The following is a 22,458-nucleotide window of genomic DNA, read 5'->3' as shown; positions in this document are numbered from 1 at the left end:
GTGGGTTTCCTCCAGGTGCCTCCATCTCCTCCCACTCCAAAGATCCACAGTTTAGATGAATTGGCCATGCTAAATTGCCCATAGTGCCCATTGTGGATGAGCCATGGGAAATGTAGGGCTATAGGGATAGGGTAGAGGGCATAGGTCAGAGTGGGATGCTCTTTGGAGGGTTGGTGTTGACTCGATGAGCCGAATGGCAAAATTCCACACGATAGGGATTCTATGAACTCAGAGCAGAATGAGGAGCCTGTGCCTTCCTCACCCAGAAATCCATGGTATGACTCGGCCATTGAAGAAGAGGAGGCAGCCACTCTGACCCACATCTCTATGCTGGTCCTCTTGCCAGTCTGTACAATTCTACCAGTGCCCCCCTGCTCCTTTCCCCGGTGAGGAATGTTTCCTTCCCGTCGAGCACCACACCTGCACATCGTCCCTCAGACAACAAATCTGATTTCCTCTGCTCCTATCCCCTAGGGAACAGGCTGTCCTCATTGCCTCAATGGACTCCAGCCCTCTCCTCACCTCCCCCCATCCTGACCTTATCTCAAAAATCTCGATACTATCTGCCCCCACTCACCCCTGCACATTTATCTGGAGTGTAACATACATCAGGACCAAGAAAACCAGGCCACCCGGCCCTTCAACTCTGTTTCCTCCATTGAACACGACTTCAGCTTGTACAAGGGGACATAGCTACAAATTGAGGGGCAATAGATTTAAGACAGATGTCAGAGGCAGGTTCTTTGCTCAGAGAGTGGTAAGGGTGTGGAACGCCCTGCCTGCCAATGTAGTTAACTCAGCCACATTAGGGGCATTTAAACAGTCCTTGGATAAGCATATGGATAATGATGGGATAGTGTGGGGGAGGGGCTTAGATTAGCTCACAGATCGGCGCAACATTGAGGGCCAAAGGGCTTGTTCTGCGCTGTATTGTTCTATAAAAAATGCCTTCTATTCTATAATATGATTATGGCTGATCTAATTTTTGACGCTGCCCCAACATTGTCTTCTCTCCCCCCTTCATTCGCCACTGCCCTGTTACTCATCACACTTCTATCTCCTCTGCCTTCAAAATATGTACAGATTCCATATCTATTGCCATTTCAAGAAGGCAATTTCAACGTATCTCAACCCTCATGGTAAAATAAAACAGTTTCCTGATTTCTGTTTTAAACCCTGTATTCCCTTGGTCTAGTCTCTCCCATGAGAGGATGCATCCTTTTCCACAACCACCTGTACAAGTCACCTCAGGATCTTGTAACTTACAATCATAGAATCCCTACCATATGGAAAAAGACCATTCAGCCCTTCAAGTCCACACCGACTGCAGAAGTGCATCCCACCCAGATTCACCTCCTTCCTATCCCTGGAACCCTGCATTTCCAATGGCTAATCCACCTAGCCTGTACGTCCCTGGACACTATGGGCAATTTAGCACAGCAATTCTAACTAACCTGCACATTTCTGGACTGTGAGTGGAAACTGGAGGAAAACCACCCAGATAATTGCCCGAGGGCAGAATCGGACCCGGGTGCTTCACACTGTGAAACAGAAATACTAACCACTGAGCCACGCTACTGCCCCCGGGTGAGGTTATATGTTTAAATTCCATCACTTCTGAGTGTTAAACTCCCAGAGGATACAGGCCTAGCCCTGGCTAGCCTTTTTCATAAGGCAGTCAGCTCATTCCAGGTATTTGTCCAGTAAACCGTTTTATGAATAGCTTCCAATGCATTAACATCCTTCTGTAAGTATGGCAGTGTTGTACACAGTACTCTGGGTGAAAAAATACCCAATGCCTCCTCCCTCCTGTCACAATAAAACAGAACATCCCACTAGCTTTCCTTGCTACTCGTTGTAGCTGCACACTGATCTTCTATGATTCATGCACTGGAAAACCCAGATCCCTCTGCATCTCCAAGCTCTCACCATTTAGATAGTTTATGGACCAGACCAGACCCCCTCAAAATATGTTAAGAAGGTAGCATAGACTCTATTTTTTTCTTATGTTAAAGGTAGATGCGAGGTGCTAAGTTCCAGATGCAATTCAATTGGTCAAACTACTCAAACACAATAAAACACAATTTATCCAAACACAATAATAAAAATGCAACAATAGGAAGAGGAACGTAGAATAACAACTCTGTCAGAAAGCTTAACAGAATTTTCGATTATTTTACTCCTAAATAGTAACTGTTTTAAGATAGCAACATCCCATAAACACACCCTTGGCAAAAACGGAAGTTCAGAGAAATAGATAGGACTGCATTGAGACAATCAGCAAGAAAGAGATACATGCAGCAGCTTACCAGAAAAGAGAGAGAGAGAGTTTAGCAGCTGAGAGAGATTCACTAACTTTGAACCCTGCTTGAAGCCACAGCATCATTGGAGAACACAATAATTTTAATTCTATCTGCCAAAATGGACAATTTCAGTTTCCCACATTGTGCTCCATTTGCCAGATTTTTTGCCCACTCTCTGTACCCATCAATGTCCCGTCGTAGGCTCCTTATGCCCTGTTCACAAATCACTTTCTCTTCCATCTTTGTGTCATCAGTAAATTTAGCTGCAATACTTTCGATCCCTTTGTCCAAATCATTAATCTCCATTGTAAAGAGTAGAGATCCTGGTGCCAATTCCCTGTGGTACATTCCTTGTAATATAAAACCAGCTTTGAAAAAAATGATCACAGTATTTGCAGCACCATCCCCTGCTTCCTACCCTCTCCACACCTTCTCCCATTTCGCTGATAAGCCATTCAGCCCATCTCTGACTCCCTCTCTCTTTCTAGGATCGAGTACACACGGCACATCAATGTCACGGCTGGAACACAGGAGGTCCGGCTAGTCAAACATTCCTATCAGGTAAGGCCTCATTTTCATCGGTCTGGATCTCGTGGTTGTTTGCACCCCTCCCATGTGCCAGCAGACTGGTGTAGGGGGTGGGAGGGGTGCAAGACTGAGTCCTGGGTCCCCTGGTCCACAAAGGAGCTGGTTTTGATGCTCACACCACGAGCAGGCCCCATCTCTATGTGTCGGCAGTTGTTCGAGAGAGTGTTACAGGTTGGGCCACTGTGCAGTGACACTCTTTGGTCCTCAGGCTCCATTTGGGAACAGGGCTAGGCCTGGCAGCTCAGTTTCAGGACACCGACACTTTGGGGACACATGTGGGCCCTTGGCCCTCCAACATAGGATTTCATGAGGCCCTGGGCCCCTGTTTTGGGATGCTGGTGTGCATGTTTTCATCTTAGGGATTAGCTTAGACCTCAGAGACTTTGATGTGTCTTTAAGCCTTGGGCCCCATTTTTGTGAAACTGGGCCTCTACTTTACGACACCGATTTAGCTATGACACTTCAGCTTTGGGCCTCAGACTCTGAATCTTGAGGTTCATACAATGCAGCAAAGGCCCATTGAGTCTGCACCAACATAATTACCACTAAAGGTACTCTAACACCAATTTCCGACACTTGTTCCAGACCATAGGGTCATAGATCTGTGCAGCATGGAAACAGGACCTTCATAGATATCATAAATTAATTTAGTTTTATTTGCCAGCATTTGGCTCATATCTCTCTGGACCCATTCTATTTATATACCTCTCCGAATGCCTTTTAAATGTTGTAATTGTACCAGCTTCCGCCTTTTCCTTTGGCAGCTCATTCTGTACACGCACCACTGCCTGCGTGAAAAAGTTTCCCCTTATGTTCCTTTTATATCTTTCCCCTCTCATATCATTGAATGTTATGGTATTTGAAGTGCTCTGCTGACTTCAGGGATCTGTGAATAATTACCCCAAGATCACTGTGTTCTTACGAGCTACTCTGTATCTTGTCATTCATTCAAAAACTGCCTCATCTTGTTTCTTCTTCATCTCACACTTATAGGGGTTAAATACAATCTGCCACTGGCCTACCCTTCTGACCAGCCCATCTATATCATCCTGTAATGTACAACCATCTTCTTTGCTATTAACCATCCTGTTAATCTTGGTGTCATCTGCAAATTTGCTTAACATTCCCCCACAATTTCATCCAAATCATTTACGTATGTAGCAAACAATAAGGGTGCCATTGCTGATCCTTGTGGTATACCACTGGACGCTAGGCTCCAGTCACCCGAACACCTTTCTACCACTTTCAGGAATACTGTATACTGGGCTAATGGTAAGATTCTTGTTAGTGTGAATGAGCAGAGAGATCTCGGTGTCCATGTACATAGATCCCTGAAAGTTGCCATCCAAGTTGATAGGGTTGTTCAGAAGGCGTACGGTGTGTTAGGTTTCATTGGTAGAGGGATTGAGTTTCAGAGCCATGAGGTCATGTTGCAGCTGTACAAAACTCTGGTGCGACCGCACTTGGAGTGTTGTGTACAGTCTGGTCGTCGCATTATAGAAGGATGTGGAAGCATTGGAAAGGGTGCAGAGGAGATTTACTAGGATGTTGCCTGGTATGGAGGGAAGGTCTTTTGAGTAAAGGCTGAGGGACCTGAGGCTGATTTCGTTAGAGAGAAGAAGGTTAAGAGGTGACTTAATAGAGACATACAAGATGATCAGAGGATTAGATAGTGTGGACAGTGAGAGCCTTTTTCCTTGGATGGTGATGGCTAGCAGGAGGAGGCATAGCTTTAAATTGAGTGGTGATAGATATAGGACAGATGTCAGAGGTAGATTCTTCACTCAGAGTAGTAAGGTCATGGAATGCCCTGCCTACAACAATAGTAAACTCGCCAACTTTAAGGGCATGTGAAGGGTCATTGGATGATAATGGAATAGTGTAAGTTAGATGGGCTTCAGATTGGTTTCACAGGTTGGTGCAACATCAAGGGCCAAAGGGCCTGTACTGCGCTGTAATGTTCTATGTTCTGTGAAGAGCATAATACCCAGACTCCCCATTTATCACCATAACTTCACATTTCCCATGGCTAGTCTACATAGCCTGTACATTCCTCGACAGAATGGGGCAATTTAGCATGGCCATTCCACAAATGAAGAAATCTTCTAGTTCCAGTCAAGACCTAATGATCCAGCTACCAAATTGAGAACCAGTGTACTCAGATACGTGATACCATCACCAAAACTCAAAGCAAAAAAAAACTGAGAACAATAATTTCATCCTACCCCTTTCTGCTTAGACTTTGACCTGCAAATGTTTTGTCATTTTTTGTGCCTATATTCTCCACCCACAAGTTTTCTCTAATGGTTAACCACTTCCCTTTAATATATTTATAAAATTCTTAGGATTCTCCCTAGCCCTGTTTGCAAATCCTTCTTCATGCCACCTTTTTGTCTTTCAACTGCTATCTTAAGTTCCCTCCTGCACTTCCTGTCTTCTTCTAGAGCTGCAGCTGAATTGCTCTTCTGGACTTGCTGAAAAAAAGCCCTTCTTTTTCCAGTCCTGAATCATCTTCAACATCCAGGGTTCTCTGAACTTATTGCTCCTATATTTCCACTAAAACTGCACATGTTGGACCTTTCCTCTCCCCAGCGCCTTTTTCAATGCCCTCCCACTGCTACACTGTAGACTTAATCGCAAGTAGATGTTCTCACAAACTGTGGCAAGATATTACTTTATTTTAATAAAATCTGCCTCCCCTCCCCCCCCCCCCCCCCCCCCCCAACCCAATGCAAAGCCATCTTTTGCAGGTCACCTTTTTGCTTATCCAGAAGAAATTTGAACCTTATCATGCTATGGTCACTATTGCCTAAATATTTCTCCACTGCCACATTGAAAACTTGTAGGGCTTCTTTGCCCAGAACCAGACCCAGCACTGCACTGCACCGACTCTTGTCGGGCCTTCTACATATTGATACAAAACATTCCCCTGGATATGTTTCAAGAAATCCGCCCTTTAACACTATGACCAGTTTATTGTTGGGAAGGTTGAAATTCTCTAGTGTAGTTACCCAGTTGTTATGCTCACACGCCTCTGTGGACTGTCTACATATTTGTTTCACTGATTCCTGCTTACTCTTAGCGGCCCTATATCTCACACTCAGTAATGTAGCTGCCACTTTAACATTACTAATTTCTACACCCAAAGCCCTGTTAGAGAACCCTTCTACAATATCATCTCTCCTTATTACAGTAATTGACTCCTTGATTAACATTGCCACACCACAACCCTTTTCACACCTTCCTCTGTCTCTACTAAAAATTCTATACCTCAGAATATTGAGTTGCCAGTCCAGACTTCCCCTCAACCATGGCAACAAACTCAGACTTCCACTGATTAATCAGTCTTACCTATTAAAGAGCTGCCAGAGGAAGTAGTCGAGGCTGGTACAATTATAACATGTAAAAAGGCATCTGGAAGGGTATATATATAGGATCGGATTAGACGGGTATGGGTCAAATTCTGGCAAATTGGACAAGATTTATATGGGATATCTGGTCAGCATGGACAAGTTGGATCGAAGGGCCTGTTTCTGTGCTGTATATCCCTATGACTCTCTTATGTTCCTAGCATAAAAGACATCCAGTTAAGGACGTAAAGGATCTCTGGCTTATTGTTGGTTTTCAGCCTTCAGTTTTGGGCCACTGTTGATCCCACAGCCTCATTTTGGGCAACTGTTCTGCTTTGGGCCTCCATTTTAGGACACTGTTGCATATATTTCCTCTATTTTAGAAACTGTTGTGCCTTGTCACTCCATTTACACTACATTTCTGAGCCTCCCCGCATGGTAGACCAACAGCCTCTATTTTGTAGCACTGTTCTGCCTCTGACCCCCTTTACCGGAAATCTGAACTCACCAGTCCTCTATTTTGAGATACTGCTGGCCCCCAGCTCCATTTTATAGCTCTGTTTTGTTTCTGACTTTTCTATCAATGGGATAGTGTTGAGTGCAGGCTTCTCTGGAGGGACACCGTTGGGCTTGAATTTGGAGCCACTGTTCACATTCAAACCTCCAATTTGGGATGTCGTTGCATTGCTGACCTCCACTGTGACCCCCATCCTCCATTTTATAACACAATGGTGCCTTTAGTTGCCATCTATTGAGACTGTTAGGGCTATGGCCTCCTTTTGGAGGAGACCATGAGACATTGGGTCTCTGTTTAGGCGACAATGCTGACCCAGAGGGGGAAAACCAGGAGCATTGATCGTGCATATGCCCAGTATACTTTGGTATTTGGTACTGGCCGTAATGACATTGGTCATATTTGGACATTACAATATCCAAATTACCAGGTGTTTAGTATTGATAAAGTCGTCATTGTCCCAGAGGACTTTCTATCTCATTAGAAAAAGACAACTGGTGGTATTGAACCTGAGGGTCTCCACACCTCAGACAAGTGGAGAGGTTGAGAAGGCGGAACGTTCGTGCGACCTCAGCTGGTGTAAGAAATGAACCCACCCTGCATTGCAAACCAGCTGACTGAGCTAAACTCATCGCCCCCTACTACTGTGGGGGTCTGGGGGATGGAGGTGCGTTCTCCTCCAGTTTCCCTCCCTCTCCCATTGCCCGCTGCTGCTGTGGAGGTCTGAGGTGGGTGGGGCTAGGGTGTCTCCTCCAGTTGTCTCACCTCATCATCGTTCCCTGTTGGTGTGCAGGCCTCGTAGAGCTTGGAAACATACTCTTCAGTCAAACTCACCTGTGACAACCAGACATCCCATCTGACCTGATTTCATTTGTCAGCATTTGTCCCGTAATCTGTAAACCCTTCCCATTGGGATAGCCATCCAGGAGCCTTTTAAACATTGTGTTTTTACATGGCTTCTCTATTTCCTCTGGCAGCTAGTTCGATACACACCACACATTCTGCATGAACAAGCGATGGCAGTGAAAGTATTGCTTTGGGTGCTAACCAGACAAATCATACCTTGCATAAGTACATCGCGGTAACAGAACAAAATGCACAATATATTGTCAGTGTTAATAATGTCTTCCATTTAAGAGAGTGGTGAAAGGAATCATTTTCTCTCAGTGGTTTGTTAGTGTTTCGAAGTAATTGGGGATGGGCTGTTGAATCTGTTCAAGACTAAGAGACTGAAAGATAGAGTCATAGAACTATACAGCTTGGAAACAGGCCCTTCGGTCCAGTTTGTCCACGCCGACCAGATATCCTAAATTTAATTAGTCCCATTTGCCAGCATTTGGCCTATATCCCTCTAAACTCTTCTTATTCATATACCCATTCAGATGCCTTGTAAATGTTGTAATTGCGCCTGCCCCCTCTGGCTACTCATTGCATGCATGCAGCACCCTTTGCATAAAAAGATTTCCCTTTAGGTCCCTTTCAAATCTTTCCCCTCTTATCTAAAACCTATGTCTTGTAGTTTTGGATTTGCCCCAAACTAGGAAAAAGATTTTGACTATTCACCCTATCCATGCCTCTCATGGTTTTATAAACCTCTACAAGGTCGCCCTAGATCCTCCAACGCTCCAGGGAAAAGAGCCGTAGCCTGTTCAGCCTCTCTCTATAGCTCAAACTCTCTAGTCCTGGCAATATACTTGTAGATTTTTTCTGCACTCTCTCAAGTTTATCAACATCCTTACAATAGAAGGGCAACCAGAATTGTACCCAGTATTCTAAAAGTGGTCTCAAAAATGTCCTGTACAGCCACTCCATGTACTCAACTCCCAACTCCTGTACTCAATGTTGTGACCACTGGAGGCAAGTGTATGAAACGGCATCTTCACCACCCTGTCCATCTGTGAATCCACTTTCAAGGCTCTATGAGCCTGTACCATGTCTGTTTATTCAGCACACTCTCCAGTGCCCTACCATTAACTGTGTAAGTCCTACCCTGGTTTGCCTATGCAACATATCACATTTATATAAGTTAAATTTGATCTGCCATTCCTCAATCCTTTGGCCCATCTGATCACTGCCTCGGGGGATTCCTTCAGCTGTCCTCCTGTCATCTCCTGCTGCTGTGGAGCTTCTGGGGACTGGACCAACTACACTCCCTCAACATCGCCCCCTGTTGTTTTGGAGGTCCCAGGGAACTCCCCCAGTTGCCCTCTGTCACCTTCACTCCTAATGCTGCTGTGAAGGATGGGTCACACGGTTCTCCCTGGGTGGTTCATGGTGATCCCCAGATGGATCACGGAGACACGGAGGAAGGAATGTCCATGGGAATCCATGGTGAATAAGTCTGAGCAGGAGCCAACCTCCAGATGCATGTGTTAGGTTTGTGGAAGGGTGTACGATGAGCCAAATGATATTATTGCTGGATTGCAGTAACTAGTGGGGTAACACAGGGATCAGTGCTGGGACCCAAGTCATTCACAATATGTATTAATGATTTGGCTGAGGGAACAAAATGTAACATCTCCAAGTTTGCAGATGATCCCAAGTTGGGTGGGAGGGTGAAATGTGACTTGGACACAGAGATCCTTCCGCATCCTCTCGACAGGTTGGGTGAGTGCGCAATTCAATGGCTGATGCAGTTTAATTTGGATAAATGTGAGATTAATCACTTCAGAAGCCAAAACAAGAAGGCAGATTACTACCTGAATGGCAGTAAATTGGGAGAGGGGAGTGTGCAGCAGGACCTGGGAATCCTTGTGCACCAGTCGCTGAAGGTGAGGCCACACTGAGAATATTGTGTACAGTTTCGGTCTCCTTTTCCGAAGAAGGATGCTGTTATTTTTGAGGGAGTGCAGTGAAGGTTTACCAGGCTGATACTGGGAATAGCGGGTCTGACAAATGAGGAGAGATTGACTAGGTTGGGATTGCTTTCGCTGGAGTTCAGGTGAATGAAGCAGGATCTGATAGAAACTTATAAAATTTGGACAGGGTAGATGCAGGGAGGATGTTTCTGATGGTGGGTGTGTTCAGACCAGGAGTCACAGTCTGAGGATTTGGGGTAGACAATTTTTGACAGAGATGTCTAGATTCATTACCACAGAAAATAGTTGATGCCAAAACATTGAGTGTATTCAGTGACTAGATATAGCAGTTGGGGCAAATGGGATCAAAGGTTATGGGGAGAAAGCAGGATTAGGCTATTGAGTTGGATGATCAGCCGTGATCGTGAAGAATGGTGGGGCAGGCTGGAATGGCCTTTCCCTGCTCCTGTCTTTTATGTTTCTATGATTGTCAATCCAGAGACCCCAGTAATGTTCTGTGGAGCCAGGTTCAAGTCCCATCGTGGCAGACTGTGGAGCTTGAATCCAATAAAAATCTGGAATCTGATGATGAATCTATTGTCGATTGTCAGAAAAGACCATCCAGTTCACTAGAGCCATAGTCATATCACATGGAAACAAACCTTTCAGCCCTCTGTGTCGACCAGGTTGTCCAAACTGAACTTGACTGCATTTGGTCCAAATCCCTCTAAACCCTTCCTATCCATGTATGTGTCCAAATGTCTTAAATGTTATAGATGTACTCGCCCCTACCACTTCCTCATTCCACCTACACACCACCGCCTGCGTGAAAAAGTTACCTTTGGCGGCACAGTAGCTCAGTGGTTAGCACTGCTCCCTCATAGTGCCTAGGGACCTGGGTTTAATTCCAGTCTCAGTCTGTCAACTCTTTCTGTGTAGAGTTTGTACATTCTCCCTGTGTCTGCATGGATTTCTGCTGGGTGCTCCAATTTCCTCCCACAGTCCAAAGATGTGCAAGATTGGCCATGCTAAATTACCCATAGTGTTCAGGGATGTGTAGGTTAGGTGCATAAGCCACATGAAATACAGGGATAGGCAGAAGGATGAGTCAAAGTGGGATTCTCTCCGGAGGGTTGGTGTGGGATTTTTGGGCCGAATGGCCTGTTTCCACATGGTGGGGATTATTTCCCCTCACCTTAAACTTATGCCCTGTAGTTTTTGCCTCCTCTGCCCTGGGTATCGTTTCGGGCAGGAAACGGCGGCCCGTACCTGATCTGGTCTACATGTGACTCCAGGCTCACAGCAATGCGGTCGACTCCTAAGTGCTCTGTGTGCAATTACAGATGGGCAATAAATGCTGGCCTAGCCAGCAAGGCACACATCCTGTGAATGAATTAAAATAAAGATAGTCTTGGTACAGACTGAGTCAAACACTCGGAAGTACGACAAAAGTAATCAGGGTGGATAAGAAGGAGGGTGAGAGTGGAAATCCTAATGGAGAACAGGGTCTAAAGGAGCAGTCACTTTACTCAAGACATTAACTCTGCTTTCTTTCTCTCTCGCTCTCTGTCTCTCTCTCTTCATGGTAGCGCCAGACCCGCTGAGGCTGTGCAGCAACTTCTGCTTTTGTTTCAGATTTTCAGCATCAGCATTATTTTTCTCTGTGAGATCTTTAAGGTTTATTCTGCCCCGTGTCTATGTCTGGGCGCTGTACGATCCTGGCAAGTGTGTAGGAGCTGGGGAATGCTCTCTCTGTCTCTCCCTTTGCTATCTTTCCCCTAGCACTTCCTGCACAGTATCAATACAGAACACCACCCACACCATACACCCAACAATATACCCCTCTGCTCCCCGCCATCACCCCCCAGCATTTGTTTCCAATCCACTGAGGGACTGTAATCCCAGAAATGTGGCTTTGGCTGCAGCTCAGGGATTCATTGTTTCCCTCAGCCATGTTTGGATATGTGAGCCGTCACTTCTGTGGAGTTTCACAATTCTCTGTTCTGCAATTACACAAAAGAGCAACAATGACCATGATGTGTCGTGATTTGGAGTTTACTGCTACAAATGCCTTTTTGGGGACACTGTTCTGGCATTGGGCCTCCACTGTGGCAATGCTGTGGGCCTGAAGTATCCCTTTTTGGGAAACTTTTGAGGTCTGGGTTTCAATTTTGGAGACACTATGGTCTGTAGACCGCCACTTTGGAGGCACAGTTGTCCCTCGGGCCTGAATTTCAGAGATAAGGTGAAGCTACAGGCATCCATTCTCGGAAAACGGTTGGGGTATGGCCTTCCATTTTGGGGCTATCGTGGGCTTGAAGCCTCCATTTTGAAGTCACAGTTGGGCTCTGGGTCTCTATTTAAGGGGCACTGTTGTGTCAATTTTCAGTGTGCTTTTTGGACCCTGGCCCTTCGCTATGGTTACGCCGTGGGCCTCAGCCCTTCATTTTTGAGAAAGAGTTAGGGCATAGTTTTCCATTTTTGGGGACACTGCACGCTTTAGGGTTCCAGTTTTGGGGACACTGTTACAATTGAGGCCTCCATTTCAAGGACATGGTTGGGTCTCAGGCTTCCATTTCTGCCCCATAATCAGGCTCCTTCCTTATTTAGTGTGGTTCAGCGGGAAAGGGAGGAGGGAGCGTAGCGATGGCCCAGCAGGGCAGGTTGTGGAGGGGATGTTACTGGTTTCTGAGCTTGACTGCCATCTCTATTGGCCGTAGGTGGAGAACTTGGGTGACCGCAGCCTGCCCATCGGAGTGACACTCGCAGTTCCGGACCTTCTCAGCGGGCAACCGTTCTGGAACATCACAGTATCCTCACAAAACCAGGTGAGTGGGCCCACAGCAGGAGACAGTGTGAATGTGGGTAGATCCAGGAACCCTAGCTAAACTGGAATCAATGGGTATCAGGGGTCAAACTCTCCGGTGGTTGGAATCATATCTGATTCATAGGAAAATGGTTGTGGCTGTTGGAAATCAGTCATCTTGGTTCCAGGACATCTCTGCAGGAGTTCCTCAGGATATTGTCCCAGGCCCAATCATCTTCAGCAGCTTCATCAAGAGCCTTCCCTCCATCATAAGGTCAGAAGTGGGGATGTTCACCGATAATTGCACAATGTTCAAGAACATTTGTGACTCTTCAGATACTGGAGCAGTCCATGTTCAAATGCAGCAAGGTCTGGACAACATCCAGGTTTTTGCTGACAGGTGGCAAGTAACATTTGCGCCACATAAATGCCAGGCTATAACCATCACCAGTAAAAGACAATCTAGCCATTATCTCTCATCATTTAGTGGTGTTATCATGACTGAATCCCCCACTGTCAACATCCTGGGTGTTACTATTGACCAGAAACTGAACTGGACTAGCATTATCAATATTTTGGCTATCAGAGCCTCGGGCGACTGTCTGTGTGGAGTTTGCGCATTCTCCCCATGTCTGCGTGGATTTCCTCCGGGTGCTCTGGTTTCCTCCCACAGTCCAAAGATGTGCAGGTTAGGTGAATTGGCCATGCTAACTTGCCCTAGATTAGGTGGGTTATGGGGTGGAAGAGTGGGATGATCCGAGGTTCAATGTGGAGTTGTTGGGCTGAAGGGCCTGCTTCCACACTGCAGGGATTCTATGATTCTAAGACCAGGTCAGAGGCTAGGAATACTGCAGCTACTAACTCACCGCCTGGCCTGCACCAAAGTCTGTCCATCATCTACAAGTCACAAGTCAGCTGTGTGATGGACTATTCCCCACTTGTCTGGATGAGTGCAGCTCCAATGACACTCAAGAAGCTTCCCACCATTCAGAACAAAGCAGCCCGCTGGACTGGCACCACATCCACACCATCCACTTTGTCTGCCACTGACATTCAGTAGCAACAGTCTATACTGTGTACAAGTGACAATGAAATTCACTGAAGATCCCCAGGCAGCACCTTCCAAACCAACAACCACTTCCATCTAGAATGTTAAGGACTTATGATGGAGAGAAGGTCAGTTTGCATAAGGGGGAGTTGAGAAAGAGGTTTCCAGTTTGATCTAGTCATGTTAAATGCGATGAGATACTTGTACATAGTGCAAGAAATATGGTCCGTGCTTTCTGACTATCTGGATGTCAAAAGTTGTGCATATTTTATAAATATCATCATTTATGATGACTCTTGCTGTATCTACAGTGTATTACCCCATTGAGGGGTAGCATTCTTGATGGTGAGAGGTGTTCCAAGAACAGACGGGTGGGAGTTTGCATTGCACAATGTTGATATGAATTTGTGACTTTGTCTCCTGTCTGCCCCCACACTGCCCGCTTGCCAGACGAGCCATTCTGTCTGCCCACCGCCTGTCGAGAGAGGCTCATGGCTGGGGAGGATGTCAGTTCAAGACAGACGAGACAATGTCAGTGAGGTAAGAATGTGAAAACAGCATTTGGGAAACCAAGAATTGTCCCTTCACTCTGCTGAGATGTCTGGGACATCGTCCAATATGTCTTCCTGCTCTGTCCTGCACTGTGAATTAGCCCCTTCAAGTGTTCCGCTCTGGGTCTCTTACCAATCGCCCTCAATCTGTGTCCCCCTCCGGGTCTTTAGCCGATTGCCCTCAATCTTTGTCCCTTTATTTTATACGGTCTTTCAATATTTTTCCAAGCAAAACGCATCACCTCACACTTTTCTCTGAATTGAATTGTATCTGCCCCTATCTGCCCACTCCTCCAACTTGTCAATATTCTTTTGGAGTTCCAAACTGTCCTTTCCCACAGTTTGCAATTCTCCCAAGTTTGGTATCCCATCTGCAAATTTTGAAATTATGCACCACATGCCAAGATCCAGAGCATTTATCAGGAAAAATAAGGGGTCTGATGATTCTGTCACAAAATAGTCATTGAGCAAGGAAACAAACCCTTTGATCCAACCAGTCCACGCTGACCGTGATCCTAGCCTAAACTAGCCCTACCTGCTTGTGCTTGGCCCATATCCCTCCAAACCTTTCCTGTTCAGGAACTTATCCAAATGTCTTTTAAATATTGTAACTGTACCTGAATCCACCACTCTCTGGCAGTTCATTCCACACAAGAACCATTCTCTGGGTAAAAAAGTTGTCTCTCATATCCTTCTAAACTCTTTTTCCTCTCATTTTAAAATATGCCCCCTAGTTTTGAACTCCCCTACCCCAGGGAGAAGACTCTTGTTATTTACTGTATCTATGCACCTCGTGATTTTATAAACTTCAATAAAGTCACCACTCAATCTCCGATGAAAACTGTCCCAGCCTTTCCTGTCTATTTTTATATTTGAAACCCTCCATTTCCGCAACACCCTTGTAAATCTTATCAGAAACCTCTCCAGTTTAATAGTACCCTTCAGAACAGCGTGACCAGAACTGCACATAATACTCCAGAAGAGGCCACACCAATGTCCTATACAACTGCAACCCGACATTCCAACCTCTACATGCAAAGGTCTGAGAACGAAGGCAAACGTGCTAAATGCCTTCTTAACCACTCCATCTAACCGTGACACAAATTTCAAAGAATCATGTACCTGAGCCTCCTGGGCCTCTCTGTTCTACAACAGAACCGAGGGCTCTACCATTAATTGCCCTGTCCTCACATTTAGAACATGGAACAGTACAGCACTGGGACAGGCCCTTAAACCCAAGACATTGTGCCAATCGTGACACCAAATTAAACTAATCCCTTCTGCTTGCCCTTTGTCCGTATCTCTCAATTCCCTTTTTATTCATATGATTATCTAAAAGCACCTTAAACACCCCTATCATTTCTGACTCCACCACCACCCCTGGCAATACGTTCTAGGAACCTACCACTCTCTATGTAAAAAGAAATTTACCTCATCTCCTTTGAACTTACCCCTCTCACCTTAAATGCATGCTGTCTACTATTAGACATTTCAACTCTGTGGAAATAGATTCTGACTATCAACCCAATCTATGCCTCTCATAATTTTATAAATTTCTGTCAGGTCTCCCCTCAGCCTCAGCCTCTGCTGATCCAGCGAAAACAGCCCTAGTTTGTCTCACCTGTCCTTATAGCTCATACCCTATATTACTTGGGTGTCTTAGGAGATCGAGCACGCAGTACCCATCAATGCTCTCAATGCCTTTAGGGAGAGGTGGGCAGCACGGGGGAGTGGAGTGCTTTATTTCCCCCTCTAACTTTATTCTGATTTGAATCCCCATCCTCCCCCTTCATATTTTTCACATAAGCAATGCCCCTATCAGGTTTTGCTTATAACACGTTCCCTGGCCACGTGGGTGTTTTTTTAAACTAGCAGTGGAGTATTGAATAAAATTACTTATAGAAATGGTGTTTTCACTGAGTCCCTGCACAACACACACAGCACAGGTGCTGGGGGAAAACAAGTAAGCATTACTGCTGTATGGCAGTAGTATGGGCAAAAAAATATAAACAGGAGATTTAGAATCTCCTATGTTCAGGCAACTGACAAGAAAAGGACATTAGAATCTTCTAAGTTCAGCGGTCTGACTCTGAGCTGGCTGGCCAAGCCAGTGTACCATGCACAAAAATGATAGCTCGTACTCTCTAACCCAGGCAGCATCCTGGTAAACCTCTTCTGCACCCTCTCCAAAGCCTCCTGTAATGTCCTTCCTGTAATGTAGTGGCCAGAGTTGAATGCAAAAAGTGTCACCTAATCAAAGTCTTATAAAGCCGCATCATGATATCTTGACTCATTACTCAGGTCCCTGACCAATAAAGGCAAGCATGCTATATGCCTTCTTTACCACCCTGTCTACTTGTGTGGCCACTTTCAGGGAGCTATAGACTATGACCTCAAAATCTCTGTACATCAATGCTGTTAACAGTCCTGCCACTAACTTATCATTTGGTCTCCCAAACTGCAAAACCTTATACTTGTCTGGATTAAACTCTGTCTGCCATATCTCTGCTCATACTTGGAACTAATCTATATCCTGCTGTATCCTTTGACAACCTTCTACACTATCCACGACTCCTCAAATTTTTGTGTCGTCTGCAAATTTATGAACTCACCCTCTGCGTTTTCATCCAAGTCATTTATATATATCACAAACAGCAGAGGTCCCAGTATGGATCACCACTAGTCACAGACTTCCAGCCAGATAAACGCCCTTCCACCACTACCCTTCAATGGGCGAGTCAATTCTGAATCCATTCGGCAAGTCACTGTGGATCCCATGCATCTTAATCTTTTCAACGAGCCTACCATGACAGGGACTTTGTTGAAAACCTTACAAAAAACCACATAAACAACATCCATTGCTCTACGATCATCGATCATTCTCATCATCTCCTCAAAATAGTCAATAAAATTAGTAGGACATGACCTGCCCCACCAAAGCTGTGCTGACTGTTCCTATTTAGGCCATGTTTTTCCAAATACACATAAATCCACTATCTAAGAATCCTCTCCAGTAGCTTCCCAACCACCGATGTGATACTCACCACCTATAATTTCCTGGATTATCCCAATTTCACTTCGTGAACAGAGAATGACTCACTAGTCCTCAGGGACTGCTCCAGTGACTAGAGAGGATGCAAAGATGAAAATCCAAATGTAATTATCCAAATTAAACTCCATCTGCCAGTCCTCAGCCAATTGATCTAATTGATCAAGATCTCTTTTAATCATAGATAACCTTCTTTACTGTTCAGTAGACTACCAGTTTTGGTGTCATCTGCGAACTTACTAACCATGCCACCTGTATTCCCAACTAATGTTCTGTCTGTTCCAGGACTGTGGGATTGCACCATGCGTTCTGCTGAGGTGTCGTGTTTCAGAACTGCAGGGGCACAAGAGGCTGATCGTTAACATCCAAGGGGAGCTGAGGACAGAGGCAATTACCCAGGTAGGAGTCTCATCTCTGACCAGCATTTCAATCAGTGTCTTGATGTCAATACTGTAAATTATCCTGTATTTCCACTGAGACTAATCAGTGCTGATGGAGCATGGCACTATCAGAGGGTTGGGCTTAGGAAGCTCCAGAATGCTGGATGCACTGTTGGAGGTCAGTACCAAGGGAATATCTCATTGTCGGAAGGTCTATGCTGAGGGAGTGTTGTACTGTCAGAGGAGCAGTACTGAGCGAGTCCTGTACTGTGCGAAGGTGAGTACCGCGCTGTCGGACCGTCAGTGCTGAGGGAACGCCGCGCTGTCGGATCGTCAGTGCTGAGGGAGTGTCACAGAGTGAGGCATGCTGCAGTTAATATGGTAATTGTTCTAAACATGTTATTATAATTGTCACTGTGTGGGTTCTGGGCTGTTTTGACATTCATATTGTTCCAGATTTTCATTTTGTAACTCTGTTCGGTACCATAGCTGAACGTTAAGGAGCTGAGGCTTGTAACCAAGTTACGACTCAATTACGACGGGGATAAATACGTGGATGTATCAAATCGCTCAAAGGAAGCTGTGGTGAGTACTCTCACCTGACAGAACTCTGAGCCAAATTCCTAATCTTTAACATCTAACTTTCCCCCGAAGCACAACTATTCCACATATGAATGCTTGTGAATTGACCCAACTAACACCCGACTGGACACACTGCAGTGCCTCAGAATCTGGGCAGACTCTCAGCTTACCAATTTCCCATTTACAGGGAGTGTGTTTCCAAAAGCACCATGCCCCATTGACAAGGTATCGTGATCTGGATTCCAGGTAAAAGGACACTGTGGTGCCTAGACTCATTCAAAACCAGACCCATTTCACCAGGAATCCAGATCCCATTTACCAAGAGTCCAGGCACTTACAGGGTCCCCTTTGCCAGGCTTCCAGGTCCTGTTTACTGGGATTCTGCGTCCCCTTACTGGGAGAAGAGGTAGTATTTCCCCAGAAGCTAGTTCCCAAATACCAAGAGTCTGGGCACCTACAGGGTCTTGTTTAGTAGGAATCCAGATCCCATTTACTAGGAGTTTGGGCACCTATAGGGTCCCTTTCACCAGGAATCCAAGTCCCATTTACCAAGAGTCCAGACACCACAGGGTCCTGTTTACCAGGAAACCAGATCCCATTTACCAGAAGTCCAAGGACCCGCAGGTTCCCATTTACCAGGTCCCCTTTACTAGAAGACTGGTGATGTTCATCAGGAGGCTAGGTCCCAGTTACAAGGTTAAAATTGTTCAGGGAGAAGGGTCTAGGCCCAAAATGTCAGCTTTGCTGCTCCTAAGATGCTGCTTGCCCTGCTGTGTTCATCCAGCTCTACACCTTGTTACCCTAGTTATGAGGAGTTTGGTACCTATATTGTCCCATTTAACAGGAGTCCAGAACCCTCTTGGTCCCTTTTACCAGGAATCCAGGCACCTGCAGGCTCCCACTTCCCACTAGTCCAGGTCCCATTTAATAGGAAGCACGGGTGGCATTCTCTGGGAGTCCAAGTCCCATTCAGGAAGATTCTGGGTCCCTTTTATGAAGAGACTGGTCCAGTTTATTGGATGTCTGGGTCCTGTTTGGTGAGACTCAGGGCCTTGTTTAAAGGTGGTCTGTGTCCCAACTGGTAGGTGTTTTGATCCTATTTACAGGGAGCTCATGTGCTGTTTACAGGCAACACGCCTCCCGTTTGCAGGTTTCTTGTGTCCTGTTCCTGTTCCTCACCTCCCCAGTCACCTCTCTGTCCCATGTCCCTGCTTCCACTCCTGGGACACCCTGCGAACAGCATCGCCTCCCCCACCCAAGCCTCCAGTGTATTGCCATCTGTATTGACTCTCTCCCCTCTCCTCCTCCAGATCGTGACAGAGGTGGATGTGGTGGTGACAGCAGACCACTTGACAGCGATCATTTCTGGGACTTTATTGGGGCTATTGCTGCTCCTGATCTGTGGCGCCATCCTTTACAAGGTGGTAAAGTTAATTGAACTCAACATGCAGCACATGGTCACGGTGGAGCGTGCTGAGTCGGGGAGGGATGGGGGTCACTGCAGAAATTCTGACCAATCTCTTAGCCTCTTGGACTCAGGGTTGTTTTGGAGTGTGCTGAGGACACCATCTTGCAGTCAGAGGGTGGTGAACATTTGAAAATCCTTCAACCCCAGGGATATGCCTGCCCTATCACTGAGAGCGAGATCTGAGCCTGTAGTTTTTGAAGGGCAGAATGAAGCGAGTTGGAGGGCAGCAAGCTGCAGGCAAGAGAGGACGACAGACAGGAGCTAATTGAAGGGGATAGCCGGTGGGAAAGGTGAGCCCTTACTCTGAGGTGATGCCCTCTGGTTTCAGACATTCACACAAGAGGAAACAACCTCTCCACATCTTATCCTGTCAAGCAGCCACAGTGAATCTTGTACACTTCAATAAGGTCACCTGTTATTCTTCTAAACTCCAATGATTTCGGGCATGGAGGGACTGACTTAGCAGGAGTGGTTATGTCGGTTGGGCCTGTATTTGTTGGAGTTAGATTAGATTAGATTAGATTCCCTACAGTGTGGAAACAGGCTGTTTTGCCCAACAAGTCCACACCGCCACTTGAAGCATCCCACCCAGACCCATCCCCCTATAACCCACACACCCCTAAACACTATGGGCAATTTAGCATGGCCGATCCACCTAACCTGCACATCTTTGGACTGTGGGAGGAAACCGGAGCAGCCGGAAGAAACCCACGCAGACACGGGGAGAATGTGCAAATTCCACGCAGACAGTCACCCGAGGCTGGAATCGAACCTGGGTCCCTGGCGCTGTGAGGCTGCAGTGCTAACCACTGAGCCAAGTTGCCTTTTTGGAGCAGATGCAGGCATTTTGAGCCAGGACCCCGTCCCCATTCTGTCTCCATCAGATCCCTGTCTCTGTCGTCACTCAACCAAAGACCTGAATTTTGTGTTTTTCTTTGGGAGGGGAACAGTCTGGGGAGAAGGAAGATTGAACTCCGGAGAGACTGGCTTGCTCAGAACCAGCACGCTGTCAACAGCAACACGTTGCCTTTATGTAGCTTCCCCTGCAACAGACTGGCTCCCCAATTCATTCTCAATCACCATCCTCACTGATTTCGAGGTCAGATTCTAGAGCAGCAGCCAATCGGTGCAGGCTTTTGGTGCAACTGGTTCCCACACTGAGATTGAGAAACCGATGAAACTCCAAACAGCACCCCGGGGTCAGGTCAAATAATTGCCAGCCCGCTCAGCATAGTGTCATGTAGGAGGGGTCTGAAGCAAGGGGGTTTTGGGGTGGGTAATCCAAACCTCAGGAACCTCCCTTCCTTTTCCCCCACCCCCATCACGTGCCTCCTCACCTCGGGCAACTGAGGGAACGACCCCAGAAAGTGGAACAATGGGACGGAGAGGGGTTTACCTGCGATGTCACTATTGGGAGAGACACAGAGGGTCTCAGAATGCAGCAGAGATAGGGACATGTGGGCCTGGAGGAGGTTACAGGGATGAGGGAGGGCATACAGAGAGGTGGAAGTGAGTAGGGAGGTTGGAGAGACTTGAATATGAAGATAAGGAAGAACACAATTGGAGGCCTTGTCAGGACCTTGAACAAATATAATTCAGCACGTGGCCTAAGGGGTCTCCGATGGTTGAGCAGGACATGGTGTGAACTATTAAATGTGGGTTGAATTCCTTGAGTGCTCCATTAAGCTGAGGGAAAGGCCCCAGCCTCTGTCATTCCGTGACGTTCTTTATTATTTGCTAATAAACTCAATTCCTTACCTCTTAGCCTGCCTTGCTCTGGCAGGTGCAGTGTTGATGATCTGACCCTTAAACTTTGGGCTTTTGCAGCTCGGATTCTTCAGGCGGAACAAAGTGGCTGAAGACCACGACCAGCTCCAGGCTGACTCCCCACCTGCAGCCGAGGGAGCAACGACACAATGTTGAGGAGAAATGTCAGGGTTATCTGCTCATCCTACCATGTCTATTTGGAATAATTCAAGTTCAGCACCTATCTGAGTGATCCACACCCAAGTCTGAGTCCAAAATCAATAAAGTGACTGCAATGAAGGGAGAGTGGGGACTCTGAATAATTGATCAGAACAGTATGTTTTTCTCTCTCTCTCTCTCGAAGATAACACTGAGTTTGTGTGATATCTTCCTTTATCTCCACTGCCTGACAAGTACCTTCAGCACTTTAAGTACACACAGCACACGTCCCCCCCAACCCCAGCCACAACAACACAATCCCTCTTTTCTAAGGAATGCATTATCCTCACTTATTGTATTTTATGTTGAGTTTCTTAAGCAGATCAATCTCTTCCCTGACGGTATACTAATGGGCATTGTGTCCGTATGCTTGTGTGTCTGTGCCTTTTTTTGTTTCTCTGTGTGTCTGTCTAACTGTGTGTGTGTGTGTCAGAGAGAGAGATATCAACTCTGTATCCTCTGCCTGCAATGGGACACATTTTGAATGAATTAAAATGTGACAAATCAAAGACTGATAATCTTTTTCTCTCTCACACTCTGTGTCTTTGTATCACTTGAAATACAAGACGGGCAATGTCACACTCTGCTCACATCTGCACGTCACATCACGAGCACCAGGTTTTTAATTCGATGAAAGCATCAAAACCTGACTCTCTCTCAGGTTGCTAATGCTGATCACCAGTCCTCCAGAGGGATCCCTGATCACATACCATTTTAGCCTCGTTACCTGAAGAAGGAAGTAGTTGCATTGGAGGCAGGTCAGAGAGGGCTCACTGGATAATTTCCCAAGATGAATTCACCTCCTTCCTCTGCCTGAGATCTCAAATACAGAATGAAGCAGGATTTTACACAATGTGGTTTTCATGGCAGTGTGACCAAACATAGACTGTAACTGTGACAATGGCTACTTCTTTATTGTCTGTGGGAATCAGCCTGACCATCTTGTTGCTTGCTATTTCAATAAACCACGTTTTTCCCATGTGAATATTTCAGTCCTGGGCCTTTTCCAATGAAGCGTCTCGCAAGCTTAAGGCACAACAGCTCATATTCAGCTCT

The 22,458-nt window shown here is 46.1% G+C and overlaps 1 protein-coding gene across 9 annotated transcripts in view; it reads left to right on the top strand.

The window, feature by feature from the left end:
* The window catches only part of LOC125450099 (integrin alpha-X-like), an 89,860-nt gene extending 67,723 nt beyond the window's left edge, over positions 1-22,137 (top strand). For 4 of the 9 annotated variants that reach the window (XM_059643121.1, XM_048526071.2, XM_048526072.2 and 1 more), the window contains 7 exons: positions 2,792-2,864; positions 12,274-12,381; positions 13,858-13,947; positions 17,293-17,406; positions 17,877-17,972; positions 19,280-19,390; positions 21,265-22,136. In XM_059643121.1, the coding sequence (XP_059499104.1) occupies positions 2,792-2,864; positions 12,274-12,381; positions 13,858-13,947; positions 17,293-17,406; positions 17,877-17,972; positions 19,280-19,390; positions 21,265-21,360 (688 nt within the window). In that variant the 3' untranslated portion in view covers positions 21,361-22,136. Of the gene's footprint in view, positions 1-2,791; positions 2,865-12,273; positions 12,382-13,857; positions 13,948-17,292; positions 17,407-17,876; positions 17,973-19,279; positions 19,391-21,264 lie in introns of all 9 variants that reach the window. The other 5 variants (XM_059643120.1, XM_059643119.1, XM_048526075.2 and 2 more) reach the window with 3 other exon arrangements.
* Positions 22,138-22,458: the final 321 nt, after the last annotated feature.

This window comes from Stegostoma tigrinum, chromosome 48 (assembly GCF_030684315.1).
Source record: "Stegostoma tigrinum isolate sSteTig4 chromosome 48, sSteTig4.hap1, whole genome shotgun sequence".
NCBI classification, from domain to species: domain Eukaryota; kingdom Metazoa; phylum Chordata; class Chondrichthyes; order Orectolobiformes; family Stegostomatidae; genus Stegostoma; species Stegostoma tigrinum.
Note: the sequence above shows the minus strand (reverse complement) of the source record. Positions and strands in the feature narration are given on the sequence as shown.